The sequence below is a fragment of the Ylistrum balloti genome, unplaced genomic scaffold (assembly GCF_031769215.1).
Source record: "Ylistrum balloti isolate Yb309-2 unplaced genomic scaffold, AGI_CSIRO_Ybal_v1 Utg372116, whole genome shotgun sequence".
Lineage (NCBI taxonomy): Eukaryota > Metazoa > Mollusca > Bivalvia > Pectinida > Pectinidae > Ylistrum > Ylistrum balloti.
In genome coordinates, this window is record NW_026783013.1 from 20118 (window position 1) to 38092 (window position 17975).

At 37.6% G+C, this 17975-nt stretch overlaps 1 protein-coding gene across 1 annotated transcript; it reads left to right on the forward strand.

The window, feature by feature from the left end:
- Positions 1–10409: 10409 nt before the first annotated feature.
- LOC132564277 (uncharacterized) lies at positions 10410–17276 on the forward strand (the record flags this gene model as incomplete). Its single annotated transcript, XM_060228947.1, has 9 exons — positions 10410–10476; positions 11151–11230; positions 11645–11768; positions 12414–12516; positions 13370–13539; positions 14046–14176; positions 14741–14993; positions 15728–15780; positions 17215–17276. Coding segments are annotated over exons 1-9 (1041 nt in total), but the record flags the coding sequence as incomplete, so codon positions are not given.
- Positions 17277–17975: the final 699 nt, after the last annotated feature.

The following is a 17975-nucleotide window of genomic DNA, read 5'->3' on the forward strand; positions in this document are numbered from 1 at the left end:
ACCGGATATCGTAAAAATATTATCAAACTATGATCTTCTGAAGTACCTTCAATCATATCTTCAAACCTACACTTTTTATAACACTTCAGGTGTTCATATGCGTATTGAAATGACAAAAGTTCAACAACCCAAGTTCCAAAGGTTCGAAGTTTTATTTAACATAATTCACCAGGTATGGCTCCACGAGAATAACAACAGGATACGTTACAACTATAGTAAAACAGTGGACCGACGACCCGTCACACTGGTGTATAACTAAGTAATTTTCTTGGCGAAAAGTTCAAAAGTTCCTATAACATTTTAGGTTACATATGGCCGAATGTGAGTAGCCGGAGACCGCAGGTTGGCGTCAGCAAAGGTTCTCCGAGCTGACTAACTCCGCAAGTCTCCAAGGCTGCTTTTATAATATCTGTGACATATGAATGTCAGCGATTGGTCAACTCCCCTGCCCACAACATTCCAGCGGGAGTCAGCATACCTGTTCTGCCCCAGGTCGGCTGACCTGTATCTATACAATCAAATTGTGTAAATTGAACTTAATTGATTTGTATTAATTGATACTTTGACCATCTTGAAATGGTACTCTATTTGGCTCTTGACCAACTGCCACGTACGTTCATTTTTTCTACCCATCTATTTTATTAGCCTGTGTTATCTCCATGGTCCATTATCGTCCAGTTAACCCATTACCCTAATGCACAATACACACCGTATTAGTATTGTTTACGCTACCACAGGAAAACATGATTATGTTGCACTAATATATATAATATAGAATTCATATCTTGAAATAGTAATGAAACAGGATCATGTAATGATCATGTAATCATTACGTAATAAGGCCATTGTGTTACATTCCTCCCTTGCCTAAGATTTATCGGGAGATCAATCCATATAAAAAGTTCCAAAACAATAGGCCTGTAATTAAGTTTAACACAGTTCAATTAACACAGTTCGTTTATCACCACCTATATTACCTAGAAATATAAATTCACTTACAGAGATATAATTATCACAGTTCTTCACAGAATATATATATAATTAACACAGTTCCTCAGGCACGGCCGAATACACAGAGAGTTCCAATCACAACACGTTTTCTTCTGGCTCTAGACAAATAGGTACTGTCTCTCCCTCGTCTAGCCCATCGCTGATCAGCAACGTTTTCAAAACTCCCTGACCTTGAACTTTGCACACAAGTTCTGCTCTAGGCACATTTGTCAGGTGGTATACATCCATGTATACATATATCTCCAATCCCTCTACACTGCCATGGACTGAAGGCAATCCCCATGCCCCTGTTAACGGGAGTAATATTACTTCCCTAACCAGTCTCATCAGTCCTTAGTTGGAATGCAGTCGGGTATATTGATGTTGTCATCCTCTGTGGCTCCGTCGCCTCTGTGCTCATGGTAGGAGCGCTTGGATTAACGTTATCCGATGGTGATGCTCCTTGTCTGTTCTGCAAGACAGCCATCTCGTAGCTGGGTGCAGCTCTGGCATCTTTCTTACCATACCTAAACATGGTCAACCAGTGCTTTTTCCCTTTTAACCTTTTACAATAACAGTAAATGAATATTACTAGCCCCACCCCTATAGCTATGGCCGCGCCAATGACAACCGTTTTCCACACCGGAAATGGTTCGTCTTTCTCAATAGATCGTAAGTTATGCAACGTTTTGATCAAGCCATCCATCGATATTTGCTGGATATCCTTTAAGGCGTCCGGCAGTTCTATACGGGTTACGTTAGGTAACGCGACACGTAGTGGTGTCCATAAATCACCACTAGTTACATTAGTATAGGTTTCAATCAACTTATCAATAGGATCAATGATGTTATATTGACTCTCTTTTTGCGAGGATGGTAACAGTGTTATGTAATCGTTGGAAGCCGAACACGAGTTATTTAAACGGACTACACCCATAGGTGGATCGACGTTAATAGTACGGTCATTAGCTTTTGCTATCCCGTTGTAGTTTTTACACACGATCGTAAAGCGCAGTCTAATCTGGGTGGCCACGAGCCACGCTCCTTCCGTTAAATACTCAGCTTTAGGTAAAATCGTATTGGGTTTGACCACTCTTCTACAATTACGTTTAATGTTCTTGGCTGATTTAGTAAATAGGGCTATCAAGCATAGTCTACTCAGGTTAGTCGGGTAAACGGGACTTTTAATGCTACAGTATTTCATGACAGGACTGATGCACTGTTTAGCTTCTTCCGAATTTAATAACACATAACGAGTATGTTCTGTGTTTATAGCGAATACATCTGTTTCCAGTTGATAACTAGCCACCATACCAGTCGTTTGAGAATCAGATACGATATTTGAAGGTCCTGGTAATGGTAAATTATGTATCTGATAAATGTCAAACCTGCCTCGGACGTCTAATAATGGAATTGATATTACAACTAAAATTTGATTCTCCTCCAACACCGTGGTGCACGTGAGGAATTTATAGAAATACCATAGTCTGGTATTTGGATCTTCGGGAAGTTTCAGAGTGCTTGGTAAATTAACTTGAACCGAATGGAGTAGTGCTTTAAGATTCCCCGGTGACACCGTACTTGGGGATAGGTGTCCCAGTGATAACATATTCAATTGTAAACCTAAACGTTCTAAATAGAACATTGCCCTTTGCATCATTTGTTTTAGGTCCTCTATTATTTTATCTAACCTCGCGTATAAGTGGACAGCTATATTTAAATTGTTTACTCTCTCGTTTAAAGTATTAGATATATTCGCCAGGTTCTGATCTAACTGCGCGACACTTGTCGCCAAATCATTTATCGCCTGTCTGTTCTGGGATATTTCTACCCGTGATACATTTAAGATTGACATGTTTTCTTCTAGAACATGTGCAATATCCTTCTGATTTTTACTTAACAAGGCTATGTTGCGGCGTATCGTATTCAAGTCAGATTCTGACACTGTACCAAACAGAAAGCTGAGCGCCTTTCCTATAATAGGTAATAGAGCTCGTTTCCGTCTAGACTGCTGATGTAACAATTTATAATCTAAGAAACTACCCATCACTGTATGCTGAGTAGTCCTGAGGGTCTCTAACATAGTTTTGAGTCCTTCAAAAACATTTAAGAACCCAAATCGTTCTGGTGTATCATACTGTCGTACCACAGTAGTAGCTAATTGAATTGCCATTGCAATGTCGTTAGTTAAATGGGACATAAATTTCTCATAGGGGGCTAGATCTAGTACAAAGGTAACCAACCATCTTGATCTTGTGGCTGTTACTTCATTAACTTTGTGAAAAACGACATTTTCCTGTACAATAATAGCACTGGTTAGACCAATAATAAGTAATGGTAAGATAAGCTTCATTTTGCTTGATCGATCCTACAACTATAATATGCCAGTGATTATACAAACTATTTACAATTTTAAGGCCTATAATAGATCAGTTATTGCCTGCAACAGATGTTTAACTGATTTATTATTACTTCTTTTATATTCTTTACGTTTTACTATTGGTTTTTCCTTGACATAATCCACTGACATCAATTCCTCATCATCAAGCCCTGTAAGGCTATCATTACTGGAATGTTTTGACAGTTGATCATCACTTTGGGAGCCTGAACTGTCCGACCTACTATCCGCATCAATGGCTTTTGTATCACGCCGTTTTATTCTTTTGGCTAGCTCCATTAACGGAATATCTTCTTCCTCGGAAGAAGTATCCCGTTCCCTGCGGAATCTTTTAGCTATCTTAGCAAGCGGTGTATCGGAGTCAGAATCTGAAGATACCGCATCGCTGCTTCCGTCACTGTCTTTTGGTGGTGCTGCATATGTCGATTGTCTTAGTAACCTATCCTGACCCTTAGGTATTTCCCAGTCATCTATTTTTGCTAAACGTAAATGTTCCGCGTGAGCCTTTGTCGTGCGTCCGTCAAGTTGGTTCTTAATTGTAAAAGTCACTGGTGTGGTTTGTTCAATGATTCTATAGTAAGGTCGCCATTTTCCTTGCAATTTACTTTTCCTCAAATGGTTCTTGTAAAACACGGGGTCACCCACCTTAAATTCTAGCGGCTGACTATTTTTGTCGGCATATTTAGCCTGACGTTTCTTTGCCTTCTTTAAATGCCGGTGCACTAGAACGAAGGATTTATGCTGTTGTTCAAGCGCTATTTTGTGCTGTTCTTCCCCTAAGTATTTTCGTCTTGGTTTTAACAAATTGTCTACCGGAAGTACTACGTCTCTGTTATATAACAAGAAAAATGGTGAGAACTTTGACGACTCGCTAATATTAAACCTTACTGCTGCTAATGTTTGATTCAAATACAAGTCCCACGTTGTTAATTCATTGTCTAATTTCTTGGATAAGACGTCATGTAATGTTCTGTGAAACCGTTCTACTTTAGCATTACTCTGTGGGTGGTAATATGAAGTCTTAACATGGCTTATATTCAAACTTTCCAGAACGTGCTTTACGACCCGGTTGTCGTTTTCTGTCCCGTTATCTGTGATAATTTGTAGAGGCGCACCATATCGGGGAAATATCTCATCTATTAACAAATGAGCAATGTTTTCGGCTGACTTGTCAGGTACAGCAAATGCTTCTGGCCAACCACTGTAAATGTCAACAAAACTCACAATATATTTGTTTCCTGATAAACTTCTAGGATAGGGGCCTGATAAATCTAACCCTATTTTTGCGAACGGATATGGAGGTATGTCTGTTTCCTGTAGGGGAGGCTTCCTTTTCTTCAGACTACGAGTCTGACATATGACACAACTATTTATATATTCGTGCAACTGTTTGTATAAATTTGGCCAAAAATACTTTTGTCTAATGGCGTCAAACGTTTTGTCAATACCCACGTGACCATTGCCTTCATGGTATTGCGTAACCACTTCCCTCCTGACATGGTCTGGCACATACAACCTAAGTACGGGCTCATCATCGGGGTCAGAAATATAATATACTATTCCGTCCAATACTAAGTAATGTCTGTGCACCTGACTTTTGGCTTTACCGCTTTCTAATTGGTCCCTAATTTCCTGTATTTCTTTATCTTTCATTTGTTCCGTCATTAAGTCAAATCCTTTTAAATCATAAACAGTCTTTTCTGGGATATCTGACGTATCTAACTTACTACTAGCAAACTCTTTAGGATCAAATCTATTAGAATTCAAAGTACAAATCTCAAATGCTTTGTCACTTATGTCTGGCTCATAGGATATTTCGTTACTGTTGCCTAAGGTTTCCATACTCTGCGGGGTGCGTGACAATAGATCGGCACAACTATTCTCGGGTCCTGCTATGTACTCTACTTTACAGTTATAACCAGCTATGCCTAAAGCCCAGAGCTGAATCTTTTTGTTTTGCATAGGAGACTCTAAAAGGTATTTCAATGGTTTATGATCTGTTTTTATAACAAACTCTGCATTATGTAAGTAATGGTCCAATTTTTGAAGGGCATAATGGATAGCAAAAGCTTCCTTTTCCACTGTAGACCACCTTGTTTGTGTATCCGAAAGTCTGTGTGATAAATAATACACAGGTCTCTCTTCATCACTAAGAGTTTGGGTGAGACATGCTCCTACACAGCTGTCGCTTGCATCCGTATAAAGTGTATATGGCCGACTGGTATCTGGGTATACTAACAAGGGTACAACTGTTAAACTGTTTTTCAGAAAATCAAATGCCTCCTGGCATTCGGATGTCCATTTAAATTTTGCATACTTCTTTGTTAGATTAATTAATGGCTCTGCTATTTTAGAGAAATTAGGAATGAATCTTCGGTAGTAGCTACCCATACCTATGAATCCGCGGATCTCCCTGATATTTTTAGGAGCTGGCATTGCTTGTATGGCTTTTACTTTGTCTGGATCAGGTTTAACACCATTTTGGTCTATCACAAATCCTAAATATTTTGTTTCCAGTTGTGCAAAATAGCACTTTTTGAGTTTCAATTTTAAGTGATGTTCTCTTAGTCTATCGAACGTCTGTTGGATGTGCGTCAAATGTTCTGTCATGGTTGAGGAAAATATCAAAATGTCGTCTAAGTACGCGATAGCAAAATCTTCATAACCTTGCAATACTCTAGACATAAGTTCTTGAAATACGGCTGGGGCATTACATAATCCAAATGGCATTACATTGAACTCGTACAAACCGCGGTGGCAGCAGAAGGAAACCTTCTGTCGATCTTGGCGGTCCATAGCCACCTGCCAATACCCCGATTTTAAATCTAGAGTGGTAAAATACTTTGCTTTTCCCAATAAAGCCAATATATCGTCTATTAATGGCAAGGGGTATGAATTTGTCTTGGTAATTCTATTTAACTGCCTAAAATCTACACAAAACCTTTTTGTTCCGTCTTTCTTATCTACTATCACAACCGGAAAACTCCATGGTGACGTAGATCTACTTATCACCTTAGCCTCAAGCATTTCAGTGACAGCGTTGTCTATCGCTTCCCTTTTATTCAATGGCGTCCGGTAAGGTCTCATTTTAATTGGTGGATGTGTACCTGTATCTATTTTCATTTTAACCGTTTTTGTACATCCTAAATCAGTGTCAGATTTAGCAAACAGGTCTTGATTCCTCGTAATTATGTCGGCAATGTCTTGTTTTTGTTCTGCTGTCACATGAAGTTCATTCGTCAAATCTATCAACTCAACACTCTTGACATCTTTTGTACTACTGGTATGATCTATGGACACTACATTTTGCTCAGGGATACTGGTAACCTTCCCTACTGTACATCCCTTCCTGAGTTTAATTGTTTTGTTGGTGTTATTAACAATCATAACCGGAAGTCTGAGGTTGCTGTTAGTTCTAGCTATAGAGTTCGTGACCATTAAGCCTGGTTCCTCATACACATATCCTTTGTCTATAGCGGACACTTGTAATGTCGTATTTTTAAGATATTCTCTATTTTTAACTTTACCCTCAAAAACAGAAACAGTTTGTGGTTTTAGAATTACTTCCTTGTGATTTCTGACAAGTGCAGAAATATGAATATCTTCCTCTAATGGTACATAGGCCTTACGTATTCTGAGACAGCCTAAATCGAAATACAATCGAACACCATTGTTTTGCAACCAATCTCTACCCAAAATGATATTCCTATTCATGTCCTTGACCACATAAAACTTGTGCGTCAGAGTCTCGTTTCCAACCTGGAAACTTAGAGTTGTCGCCCCGTCAATAGTCAGTGAACTACCGTTTACGGACTGTAAGTAAACCTTGTTTCTGGTCAGCGGCGGAGGATCTTTCAAACTCCGATATACCCTCCTATGTATAAGCGACACTTCTGCTCCTGAATCTACCAAGGATCTAAATTTTTGCTTCCTAATTTTAACAAGAATGGAGTTAGGATTACCTGCCAAGTTTATTTTGTATGTTTTTACTCTATTTACTTCCCCCCTGTCATCGGCCTTAGCATGACAGGAGTTCTCTAGTTTTTTGTAGGCCGGTTTAAGTTTAATCGTGGACACCTGTCCCTCTTGTGTGGCCCCCCACAATTCCAACATCGCAACTGTTCAGTGCTCTGCTGGTAGGCGTTCACTTGACGCCTCGTGGGCTTTCTAGACCCACTCCTACATTCTCTAGATACATGACCTAGTTTGTTACAAGAGTAACATCTCTTGTTCCGGTAGTGGTCAACCTCCATAGGTTGTTCCACACGCTCACCTTCATCGCGTGCATCGGTCCCGGTCATTGAATGAAGAGCAAACCTCTTCCTTAAATTCTGCTCGCGTCTAGCTACAGCCAGTGCAGCAGCAAGCGTATCGGGGTTGTCCCGCATGATTTTTACACGCAAATAATTGTGGTACAAACCCTTTGTAAAAAAACCCAATTAACTGTCTTTCCACCGTAGGGCCATTTTCTACGGCGTCGGGAAATGCGTCTTGCGCCACGTCAATCATTCTTTCGCAATAGATTTCTACATTTTCGTTTTTGTTTTGTTTCATGGAGGCCAAAATTTCTAGGGCGTACTGTGAGTCAGTTACGTCCGCAAACCGTACTTTTAACTCCGCTTTTAAGTCTTTCCATGGTGTTTTATCGTATTCAGTCATAAACCGTTGTATAAAATCGGCTACCGCGCCCTTGCACGATTGTATTGCTACAAACTTTTTTTTATCGTCACTAATTTGCATGGCTGAGGAATAGCGCTCTATTTCCTTCATCCAGCATTTAAATTTCTTGGCATCTCCCTCAAACGGGGTTATTGCAGTACCCACCCCTTGTATTGCTACGGCAGCATTTAAACTGCCGACTTGTGTTGCCAAATCTTGCATGGCATTAGCCACTGGATTGGTTGGTTCGACCATGACTGAATAGGTATAGTAAAAAGAATTAAGAGCCACTTACCCTTATTACGAAGTCTGGTCAATAGCAAGGTGGCGGAGAGTCTGCAAATCGTTGTAGTCAAATGGGGCGTAGTAATTACCCTGTGGCAGTAGCCTTTCTCCTACCGGTCTTAAGGGAACGTCGCGGCGGACCAATCCTCTTGGTCTATTACGTCTGGGTAGTTGGGTATCGGTACTGACTGTAATGTCGGGCTTTTTCTTTTCCTCGAGTTCCTTCAGTTCGTGGTCAGAAGGTCTGACAACTGCAATAATTTTCTTCTTCCAATGTACAGGAAAGTTTTCTCGTGCCCGTTGAATAATAACTTCGTTGTCAGAGTTCATAATACAATGCACTTCTTTGTACAATATCCTTTCTGTTAATTCTCGATCCTGGTCACGGCACCAAAAATCAATAGTAACATATAACACTTCAGGTGTTCATATGCGTATTGAAATGACAAAAGTTCAACAACCCAAGTTCCAAAGGTTCGAAGTTTTATTTAACATAATTCACCAGGTATGGCTCCACGAGAATAACAACAGGATACGTTACAACTATAGTAAAACAGTGGACCGACGACCCGTCACACTGGTGTATAACTAAGTAATTTTCTTGGCGAAAAGTTCGAAAGTTCCTATAACATTTTAGGTTTCATATGGCCGAATGTGAGTAGCCGGAGACCGCAGGTTGGCGTCAGCAAAGGTTCTCCGAGCTGACTAACTCCGCAAGTCTTCAAGGCTGCTTTTATAATATCTGTGACATATGAATGTCAGCGATTGGTCAACTCCCCTGCCCACAACATTCCAGCGGGAGTCAGCATACCTGTTCTGCCCCAGGTCGGCTGACCTGTATCTATACAATCAAATTGTGTAAATGAACTTAATTTTCTGCCCCAGGTCGGCTGACCTGTATCTATACAATCAAATGTGTAAATTGAACTTAATTGATTTGTATTAATTGATACTTTGACCATCTTGAAATGGTACTCTATTTGGCTCTTGACCAACTGCCACGTACGTTCATTCTTTCTACCCATCTATTTTATTAGCCTGTGTTATCTCCATGGTCCATTATCGTCCAGTTAACCCATTACCCTAATGCACAATACACACAGTATTAGCATTGTTTACGCTACCACAGGAAAACATGATTATGTTGCACTAATATATATAATATAAAATTCATATCTTGAAATAGTAATGAAACAGGACCATGTAATGATCATGTAATCATTACGTAATAAGGCCATTGTTGAAAGGAGACCATTCTGGTAACTTTCATGTACATTTCAAACATACCTCTTCTTCATAGTATATATGTTGAAGTGATGAAATATTCAGGGGTTCTGGATTACCAAATTAGGAACTGATTCCTGTGACCTTGAACAAAATTTGTTTAAGACTTAGACACACTTTGCTCACATGACTTTGAAAATGTGTGGTTGAACTGAATGGATGGACCAGTGGACAGATGGAAGTCAAGCCACAGGAAAAACTCACTTGTCCTTCAGATAGGTGTGTCAATAAACTTATGCTATAGCATTGGTGCATTTAGGTCATAACAAGATGCCACACTTCTAACTGATAAAGTTTTATTTGAAATTCTGAAGATGTAAAGATATTAAGAATGCTACTGAAAGATTTCACAATTGGCAGATATAGCAAAGCATGCTTGACACATAAAATGCCGAACATTAAAGAGATTTTTTTTTTTTTTTTATCATTAATCATTTTGGTCAAAGCTCAACACATTCCAGGGCAGTACCTAAAAACAACTAATAGTCTGTTTGAATTGAGTCTAGTATATTGGTAAAGTAATTCTTCACCATAGCATTATGAGAAAAATATATGTAAGAGATTTAATACAACTTATAATCCTGCTATTTTTCCACATTTTGTAAGAAATTTCCACCAGGCCCTGTAGGCCTTTTTCGTTTTGTTGACAATGATTTACGTTGCCAAACGTTACAAATTAGAGATAGCGACCGCATTAGCGTGGTTATGAGTCTCATGCTGTGTAACGTTTTAATCATTCTCACACTGGAAGCAAGCATTTTCCCGATCGAGATTCAATGGCGGGTAACTTGAAAAATGGCGTCGAAAAGATCTCTGTACAGACCTGCACCACAGCAAAATGTTGTACCGAGGAGAAACAGGTGTATATTTGTGTTTATGCAGTTCTTGATGTTTCAAAAGGTTATAATAATTCCGAACAATCATGCCCGCCATGAAAATAAAACTGTTGATGAAACTTCCGTAAATTGGGGAAAAAAAATCGCTGTTGGCTGGCTCACCTTACCAGTGATCGAACATAAAATATAGTTTTCCTCTTTGTTGATATAAATGCTTATTGATTATTTCAATTATTGTTGTGTACACTTAGGAGAGATATCTCCATAAGCATTTTCGGCTGTATTAAAATCACATAGATGATACAGATGTCAAGTTGGGCACAATCTCTCACATAGTTAACAGTCCTGAATTTGAGGGACGGGTGTACATGGGATAGTTACTGCTTTGTGAAATCAGTTATTTACTCAAATGCAGTGTCATTCTGAAAAAAAACCATACATTTCCTCGATGAATTTGTAACAAAAAGGGGTATCATCTTTTTTCCTCGGTTTTCTACTATTTCCACATAAAACCTTTCCAATTTCTCTTAGGCGATAACCATTTTCCAAAATGTCCAGGACACGTTGAGAGAAGACATTAAAAAGGGAAGAGAAAAATGATATATACCATTTCATTTTAGATAATTATACTGAAAAACAGCTTTTCAAGAATTACATTGGTTCAAAACTAATTCTCCATTTTCTTGATTTTTTTCCAGAAAACCTCTTGCACAAGGCCGTCTGGTTTCTGCTGGGGGTGAAGGTCAAAAGAAGAAAGTATTGGCCAGTGGAATTGAAGGTACAATGTCAGAAACCCCCAACACCTGCACAAAACATTGTTTTCATTGTGAAGATTTTCAGTCTGCGATATAAAATTTTGATTGAAATGGGGTGCATCTTGTCAAAGGAAGAGAAAGCAAGACCAAAGTGTTGAATAAATCTGGTGTTTTGGTCCACATTAACTTTAATAAATTGTCATATGTGGTGTTTATTTGTAATTTTAAAAAAGGAAATCTGCAAGAATTTTGTGAATAATATGTAAAAACTTCTGAATATCTATTCATTCTGTTTCATTAAGAAAACAGCTAATTATGTGGGTTGAGGTGTTAGGATCTTTGATCAAGAAATAATTTATAACTCATGACATCATTGAAGATAAAAGAATCAAATGAGATATTAATCATGTTTTCATTTCTTTCTACAAAATATGCAGAAAATGCACCAACAAGCAGCAATTGTTCTGAGAGAGCACAACAGTCAACAAGGAAACAGATCCTTGATACTTCAGTGACACGAGTTGGGCAGGAGCCTGAGAGTGTGACAGTTACACCTCGCAGGTAAAGTACAATCAAAAGTTAAGAAAAACTCAAAAAACAAAAACTGTTCAATTAAAAGTTGTTTATGATAACCTAAAAATGTGCAGCATTCAGGAAGATGTAAGTAATTCCAAAGTTTTGTTGTTTTATATAGAGCATACTAAGTTGTGACAAGCAAAGTGCATAGGAGTTTGGCATTATCAAGATAGTCCTGTTAGTTTCACTTCATAGGTTAAGCACAATCAACATGCCTGTTGCATCTCATTGGTAAACCAGTCCGTATCAAGTTATATGACGACACCAAATACTCCTTCAATCATGAAATTTTCAAAAGTTACATTGAATATCAGCTGAAATGTAAACGACAGAATGATGTTTATATTTGTAATATTACAATGTTAGTTACCTGTTGAAATTTAAACAGTAATATTCGATAGGTCTCCTGTCCATTGTTCAGTGTTCACTGATCGTGAGATATAGCCACTTGTTACTTCATGGGGACTCACAATAAAATGACCCTGGCTTTCATGTAGTGTTAAACCCAGTAAACAAACTACCGGTATAACTTCATGTAGATCTTGTGAATTATTGATCGTTAGGTTTACTAAAAGAGAGAAAAAAAATCCTTAATGTAACAACAATTGTACCTCCTTTTTAATGTTACAGAATGGCCCCTAGTGCCACTGAACACCGATCTCCAGCACCTTCCAATCCTGCCATGAATCTCGACCTCTCTGATAGTGACCTTGACCTTTCCTTGCAATACAAGGTAATACAAAATGTACTTTGATTACAACACCAAGTGAAATAAATTTTACTACAAATGTTTTGCTTGTGAATTTTCAATAATTACCAGGGACTGAATATCATACTGAATATCATACTGAATATCATACCCTGATTATGATATATTTCTTCTTTTTTAAATGATTTTTCGATCTCATAGATCAAGAAATATCAGCTGAAAATATTGTTTCCCTTTTAAGTAATCTTCCTACAAACCTTTATACCAGGAATATGGAAAATTGAAAAGCCATGAGCCCAACACACATAGCAACTTTACTAACCTGAGAATTCCTCATTAGAGTTTACCACAGCATCAGTCAGACTAGATGCAATGTGTCTTTTGAGAAGCATTTATGATGGATCAGATATAAATGTTGGAGTCAACTGTTTATTCTCTCAGTATCAGTACAGCAGTTACTAAGTCTGGTATATTAAGTTGAGTTATAAACAAATACAACTGAAATAAGGATCAATATTCAGATTCAGAAATTGGTCGAATTTTGAAAATTATGAAACTGGCAAATTTTGTAAATTGTTGGTAACTCTTTCATGTATGCATTTCAAACAGGTTTTGGGTGCATTTAGGATTTTTTATACTTAATTTCATTGTTTTTTGGATATATGATATTTTAGTGAGCTAAAGCACACTGCATAAGACTTAATCCATTGATTATATTCTAGATGGCTGTTAAATGATAACCAGACAGACATTCAACTTGGCTGGTGGAATTTCATCTCTAATGTGTTACAGTTGTATTTTCTTGAAAAAGTTTAATGCACACTACATATTTTACTTGTCATTATAATCCTGTACATTTTATGGTTGTTGCTGGTAGTCTCCGACCACAAGGATACACAAACAGAAACCACAAGAGGTCTTGCTGATTGATGCTTCACGCCAGACTAAGGATCCTAATGAATCTGAGGTGGACATTCAAATTGGGTTTGAAAGGTCGCCTGTCAGAATTATCTGTCACTCACCCTCAGCCATTGAATCTAGTTTCAGGTATTCAAAAAGCCTATGAGTATATTTTTTATTATTTCTTGTTGAACTGGGTTTTACAACCTCAATCGTAAATGTTGATTTTTTATATAAAAAGTGTATTTTCGTTTTGTTGACTTATCTGCGCGACCATATCATGTTCTTTTTTATGTTCAATCTGTCTCTCAGAATTTGATGTAAAATTCTAAGAATTTGGATTACAGACTTATTCTGCAGTGCTGTCAATCATTTTTTTCTACATCTACACTGAAAAATTAGATTAAAAAAGTTCTATGGATAATTGAAAACTAAATGTCACATTTTGAAACTGTCTTTATTTTAACTGCAGCAAAATGAATAGTCATTAAATCTTAACATTCTTTTATGAGCAAATTAAATTTTTTATATTTTGAAGTTTTTGTTAAAAAACAAGAGGGCCATGATATACATGAAGTATAAGAATGCATGCTAATCCCTTTTTTTCTAGTTCCTGCAAAATTAACTTTACACTGTATTATGGTACATTTCAGGGCCTCAGCAGAAAAGGCCAGGGAAACCCATGACAAAAATGTGTCCATACGTAGTGCTATTTCTCTATCGGAGCCTGAGCGAAACCAGAGTCGTAAAACCCCTATTGTGATACGAGAGAAAGCAAACTCAGGTTTGTTTACATTTGTCTACCTTTGGTTGTGAAATGTATTTTGTAAATTGTTCATTGGTGTAAAAGAGGATATCTAAAGCAAGTTATTAAATATGATTTTCATACTCTTGTGTTCTTTAAGAAAATTCTCCCAATTTTTTGGATGTGTTCTCCATGAAAGTTTCCTTTTAATATTTGGGTGGCAGAATTTATCATATCCTCATGCAGTAAAAGCAGCATTCTAATAGCTGCATGTTGCTTCCATATGTATACTGGTGCCAGAGGTAGCATCATTTTTATAGGTTGTATACAAATTGATTATTGAAAAACCTGACACAATGTACATCAACATCTCTGTTCCATAATACCCATAGGAGATGGTGTTGAATACCAAATATACTGCAGCCTTGCAGGGAATAATGAACCATAATGAGATTATGCTTTACTCTGGTGTTTGTTTCCAAACCAATATTGAAGGAACTGTGTTGTATTCAGCTATGTCACTAAAAATGTGGTTGTATGACACAAAAGTTATCAAAGAGGTAAAAGACATCATGGTAATACTTTGTTATCTTCTGTATCTAGGACCTGGACAGCACCACCAAGCATCGATTGACAGTTTACCATTACTGACGCAGATAGAGAAGGATCTTCAGTACAGACAGACATTCCCCCAGCCCAATTTCGATGACTCTTCTGTCTCTTCCATTGCTGGCAATCCAGTCCGAGATGTTTTGGGTGAAAATGATCGAGATGATGCCCAGTCCTTTGTCAGTGATGTTAGTGATGTATGCTCATTGGATGAGTATGTCATTAAGGGGAAAAAGACGACTAAAACGTAAGATTTTATAGAAATGATTACTTCATCATTGCACTGTCTTACTACAATTATGGTTAATATAAATGCCATGTCCTTGCTGACAAACATCATATTACACGCTAGTGCAATATGATGTGTTTGCCGGTAAAACTCTGGCATTTACAAACACAATAATTGCCATAGAAAAACAGTTCGGTGTTTATATTTATGTTCTTGGCACATTTCGTTGTCTTATATGCCAATTTCAAATTGATTTAAACTAAATCAAATAATCCATTCCAGTAATCTGTCAGCAGTTTTGCCGGTGAATAGTCCCTGTTTCTATGTTCACAATATCATTGTAGTCACATGTTGGATAGCATTTATTGTGTCTTGAATCCCACATAATTTGATTATTTATATAATGGTATTGCAGTGCTAAGACAAATATACAGTTGTATATGTTTGACATGAATTATATTTCAAAGAAGTGATCAGTAATTCATGTGGTAAGGTTGCAGGAATCTCTCCAGGTACCTGGCAGTTTCATTGCATCATTTTAGAGGCAGCAAAACTAAAAATCCAACATGGTCAAGAGAATGTTTAGGAAGCAAGTTTGAAATATGAAAATGATGGCACAGATTGCAACTTCAGATATATTTGTATACTTGCTACTGCTCTCATATAGCTGTGATGCATTGTGTATGACACATACTTAGAGCTATGAAATTGATTTATGTCATTTCATTATACAAAAAATTATTTATTTTTAGAACTACCACAAAGAAAGGACCTACAAAAGGACCATCATCTGTGAAGAAAAGAGGTATGTCACATTGATAAAATGGAAAGCCTCAACACCAATACTACATCATTTACATCCTACCCATCAAATATCACACTTCCCAAGTCTTCTTCAGTTTTTTATCAACCCATCAACAATTAGGCTGTCCTGAACTAAAAGTCCAGACTTAGACCTGTTCTTCAGTATTATATTAACCCATCAAGAATTAGGCTGCCCTGAACTAAAGTTCAGTCTTATATCTGCCCATCAAATATCACACTACCCCAATTAGCATTTTTAGTCTTAGACCTACCCTTTAAATATCACACTGCCTTATACTAGACCTTCAGTCTTAGACCTGTCCTTTAAATATCACACTGCCTTAGTCTATTATTTCAGTCTTAGACATACCAACTAAATACCACTCTGCCTCAGTCTAATCTTTCAGTTTTAAACATACCCACTAAAAATCACACTGTCCAAGTCTAAAAATTAGTCTTAGATATTCCCATTAAAAATCAAAACTGACACTGAGAATTTTCCGTCCTGGACTGCTCATTAAATATCACTCTGCCTTGGTCTAAACCTTCAGTAGTAGACATGGCCATTAAATATCACTCTGCCTTGGACTAAACCTTCAGTAGTAGACTTGGCCATTAAATATCACTCTGCCTTGGTCTAAACCTTCAGTAGTAGACTTGGCCATTAAATATCACTCTGCCTTGGTCTAAACCTTCAGTAGTAGACTTGGCCATTAAATATCACAAATATCACACTGCCTTGGTCTAAACCTTCAGTAGTAGACTTGGCCATTAAATATCACTCTGCCTTGGTCTAAACCTTCAGTAGTAGACTTGGCCATTAAATATCACACTGCCTTGGTCTAAACCTTCAGTAGTAGACCTGGCCATTAAATATCACTCTGCCTTGGTCTAAACCTTCCGTAGTAGACTTGGCCATTAAATATCACTCTGCCTTGGTCTAAACCTTCAGTAGTAGACTTGGCCATTAAATATCACTCTGCCTTGGTCTAAACCTTCAGTAGTAGACTTGGCCATTAAAAATCACACTGCCTTATTCTAAACCTTCACTCTTAGACGTGCCCATTGAAAATCACACTGCCCTAGTCAAAAACTTCAGTCTTTTAACCTACCAGCCAGCTTCTCTCTTAGCCTACCCTAAACTAAATCTTAGGGTAGGTTGAGGAGTCGGATATATCAATCTTTTTTTTTCTGTTCATGTGTCTGTGATAAAATAATGACTTCAGCAGACTTGGTTCATATTACATCATAACACTATACCAACAGAGTCTACACCTGATTAGATGTTCATGGCCATTGGTCAAGGTTAAAGGTCAAAGGTCACCCTCGACCACTTTGCAAATAAATTCTAGTTTACAGGGTTAGGGGTGTCCTATATCTTCGTTTTTATTGACTATGAGGAATAATTAAGTAAAAGTTATCTTTTCTTTTTCAGAGAGAATTATACCTTCTAGGTACAAACAGGCAGCAGCATCTCATTCTTTGTTTGCTGAAAAGGTAAGAAAGTATGAAAGCTTACAAAACACCTGATGTGTCCGGGCAAGACTGGATATGTCATGAAGAGATATCTACATTTTATTACAACCTGTTGGGACAAGTTCTCCTTACCTAATGCATCAGTTTCATTTTTATGACATGTAAATATTTGGTACAATGTGTAAATGTGCTTGCATCCCTTTTCAAACAAAAGATGTGTGGTTCCTCAATAACAGGTCATCATAAGTAGGATTTCTAATCGTAAGTTTTGTCAGGACAACTTCACCTGAACAGTGAAATTACATATAGTGATAATAGAGACAATGTAGGGATGAAAATGCACAATTTTTCCCAAAAGACGTGTGGTTGCCTGGTTGCCTGGTTGCCATAGCGACTGTACGGTTCGTCCATCTGTCCATAGAAAAAAATTTTGTGCTGGACAGCTTCTCCTATCCTACTGAATAAATTTCATTGAAACTACACAGGAGTGTTGAGGACCATGTGTTAGATGTGCATGCAACCTTTCTTTTTTTTTTTTTTTGCCATGGAAACCAGTCAGTATTTTTATTAAAATAACATTGTATAAAACTGTATATTGCAAATGACAAGGCTTACATTTCTACTTTTTCTAGGATGATCAGTTTGGTTTTCAGAATATGAAAAAAAAGACAATTTCTGACTGACTTTCTGATATAAGATCACACTGCTGATCTGATGAAT